At 46.1% G+C, this 3136-nt stretch overlaps 1 protein-coding gene across 2 annotated transcripts in view; it reads left to right on the top strand.

Annotated features, from left to right (window-relative positions):
- EVC2 (Ellis van Creveld syndrome 2) overlaps positions 1-3136 on the top strand; it is a 165934-nt gene that overhangs the window by 16587 nt on the left and 146211 nt on the right. For both annotated transcript variants that reach the window (XM_012002129.1, XM_012002131.1), the window contains exon 4: positions 1213-1281. In XM_012002129.1, coding sequence (XP_011857519.1) covers positions 1213-1281 — 69 coding nt within the window. The remainder of the gene's footprint in view (positions 1-1212; positions 1282-3136) is intronic.

Here is a 3136-nt window from a genome sequence, read left to right as displayed (position 1 = left end):
AGAGGGAATTCATGTTGTGGAAAGATCACAGGATTTGAAGTCACACAGGCCTGGGGAGAGTCTCGAGCTTCCTGCCTGTGTGACTTTTGGCAAGAGAGTTAACCTTTCTGAGCCTTGGTTTCCTCATCTATAAAATGGGGGTAATAGAACTCATGTATGTAAAGTGATGGGTGCCATGCCTGGCCCTCAGCCAATGACAGACAGTTTATTAGGCCCAGTGTGGTGGCTCACATTTATAATCCCAGCACCTTGGGAGGCCAAGACAGGAGGACCACTTGAGGCCAGGAGTCCAAGACCAGCCTGGGAAACATAGCAAGACCCCATGTCTACACAAATGAAAAATAAGTAAAAAATAAACAATACATATGATTATTAATATCACTGAGAGCTGCTGGAGTCTGGGATCCAGAATACAGCTTGTCCCACTGCAGGTGACAGGTGCGCAAGGCAGAGAGTGGGAAAGACGTGGCCATCACAGCAAGGAGAACCGAGGAGAGCTTCCTTGATGAAGTAAGGGTCCAGTCCCATTTAAAGGAGGTGTGTGGATACTGCAGGGGCCAGGGCCCTGGGGTAGGGAGCATGGCAAGGGCAGAAATGAATAGATACTTGTTATTAGTCAAAGGGAAAGGAAACCTGAAGTTTCAAAGGCAGCAGGAGGCTTGTATTTGATGGATGAGCCCTGGCTTTCCTTTGGAACCTTTTCATAGGAGCCATTGCAGGGTTGGAGGAGGCCAAGTCTTGGCAGGGGAATTCCCTATGTTGATGAGGGATCAAGGTCACAGAGAGGCTGCCCCTGTCCCCAGACACACTGCCCTTTGTTCCAGTGCACCGTGGTGCACAGGGGTACTGTCAGCCCACACCTGGGAAGCACATGGTACATGTAAAATGCTATCTTCACTCGTCTGCCCACATCCCCCTTGCTGGTATGTCAATCTTGGTTGACTGAGTCCCTGTGACAACAGGTGTCCCACACATGCACCCAGACCAGGAATACGCTGTGGTGTAAGCTCATGTCCACATTCTTCTTTCCGTAAGTTTTAATTTCCAATCCTTTAATGCTCTTTTAAAAATAAGACTTCAAGATTACTTAAGGATTAGTAGCAGTAATCCTTCTACCCTCCTGTAAAAATGTCATCATCTTGTACTTTTATTAAATATATGTATAGCATGAAATATTTCTCATTTTCTAATAACTTTTACGTTTTATTGTAGTATGGGGACATTTCAAGAGAAGTTCAAGGGACTTCTGAGAATGGAGTAATTTTTCAGAAATGTGCACTGGTAAGTTTCCATTGGTGGTTTATATTTGAAGAGAAAATAATTGGATTTTGCCCACATCATTTCAGTAGAGTCACGTGTTTAAGAACTGATAAATCATGGGCTTGCCTACACAAGTCTGGACACGTGAGCAGTGAACAAACAGCAAGGTCTCTTACATCTCATATGGCAACACTAGGACTGAGATTATTTTTGTTACAATTAAATAATTGTCAGTAAAAATCCACAGTGATCATTTAGAATGGGAAAAAAGTGTGATATATTTTGTTTCAGATTCTAATCATTACTAGGGTACCTGACAGTTTTCAAAGTTGTTTAATGTTTTTTAGGTCTTCAACCTTCCTAATCCCACAAGATGGTTACTAATCCTACATATTATCCTTGTGTCAGGGGTCTCCAGCACCTGCCTTAGGGTCAGTGATTTGCTAGAAGGACTTACAGAACTCAGAAGAGCCATTCTGCTCAGTTACAGTTCACTACAGAGAAAGGGTACAGATTAAAGCCAGGAAAGGAAAAAAGGCGAATGTCGCACAGCCCAGGAGAGACCAGGCATGAGCATTAGCTGTCCTCTCTCAGTGGATGAGTCGTGTGGACAGAGCTTAGTTCTCCCAGCAATGATGTATGACAATGCAGATAGAATATTGCCAACCAGGGAAGCTCACTGGAGCCTTGAGGTCCAGGGTTTTTCTCAGGCTCAGTCACATAGGCATGGAGCACACATGAGACTGACCTCAGTTGTTTGTTCTCCAGCCCCTCCAGAGGTCATTTCAGTATAGCAGGGTCCAAGGCACCCACCACAAATCACTGGCATCAGCTATCTGGTGAGGTCAAAGGACCCAGGCAAGGATATTCCGCAGGCTTTAGAGATTATCTCTCAGGAGCTGGTCAAGGGCCATTCCTTTCTCTTGAATGTGGAGGGTTTGGACAGCCCAGGCTTGCTGAGTTAAGCCTTCCCTGTGCCATCCTCATTTTATCACAGGCCCTCATCTACATCGTTTGCCTTCCTAGATGCAACCAGTGTTAGTAGTAGTTTCTTGTATATCCTTCTAGTGACTTTTTCTGCCATGTGCATGCAGTTATAAGTGTGTGCACATGCATGCATACTATGTGTACCTTCTTTCTCCCCCACTTTTTAAATTCACGTAGGTGGCAGTATATTACACACACAGTTCTGAAGCTTGCTTTTTTCACTTATATTCCAGAACTCATCTCAGCACACACGTTGCTTCCTTCTCTTTTTTCCAGCTCCTGCATGTATTTCAGCAGAGCTGGGGAGAAGGTGGTGCAGGAGGGCTGGGAGACAAGATTAGAGGGGAAGGGAGGGCAAGAGTGCAGAGCCCAGGTGATGAGCCTGCTGCATTGGCCACTGGATGGCTTCTAGCAGCAGAGCCATTGAGACATGTGTTGGGCAGAGCCTGAGTGTGGGAGATGATCCAAGAGGCAGATGAGCTACTCAGGTCCTTCCTGGAGATCACATGACCATCAGAGACCCGGGGCTGAGGCTGAATCTTTAAAATAACTAAGTACCAAAGAGCCACTATTTGCTTTCCTCGGTAATGCTGGTTGTCACAGTCTCCCCAGCCTGACTAGCTCTGCACTTGGACTTTTTTTCTTCTAAGATTCTCTGCAGGGATGATTTCGCTGTCTCGGTTTCTTTGAAACTGTCTCCAAGCAACAGCTTGGCAAGTGTGGGTCAAAACCCTGCTGGGGGTCTTTGAAATCATACGGAGCCTGATACATTCCCAGAACCTCTGTGAGGCTGTGCCACCCTCCTTCTACCTGGATGCCTAATGTGCACAGGCTGGGCTTGTGCCCCATTTGAGGAAGCTGGATTTGTCAGCAAGTCTGCCCTCATGCC

This window comes from Mandrillus leucophaeus, unplaced genomic scaffold, assembly GCF_000951045.1.
Source record: "Mandrillus leucophaeus isolate KB7577 unplaced genomic scaffold, Mleu.le_1.0 Scaffold68, whole genome shotgun sequence".
Lineage (NCBI taxonomy): Eukaryota > Metazoa > Chordata > Mammalia > Primates > Cercopithecidae > Mandrillus > Mandrillus leucophaeus.
The sequence above is the reverse complement of the archived record's forward strand: the minus strand, read 5'-3'. Positions and strand labels throughout refer to the sequence as shown.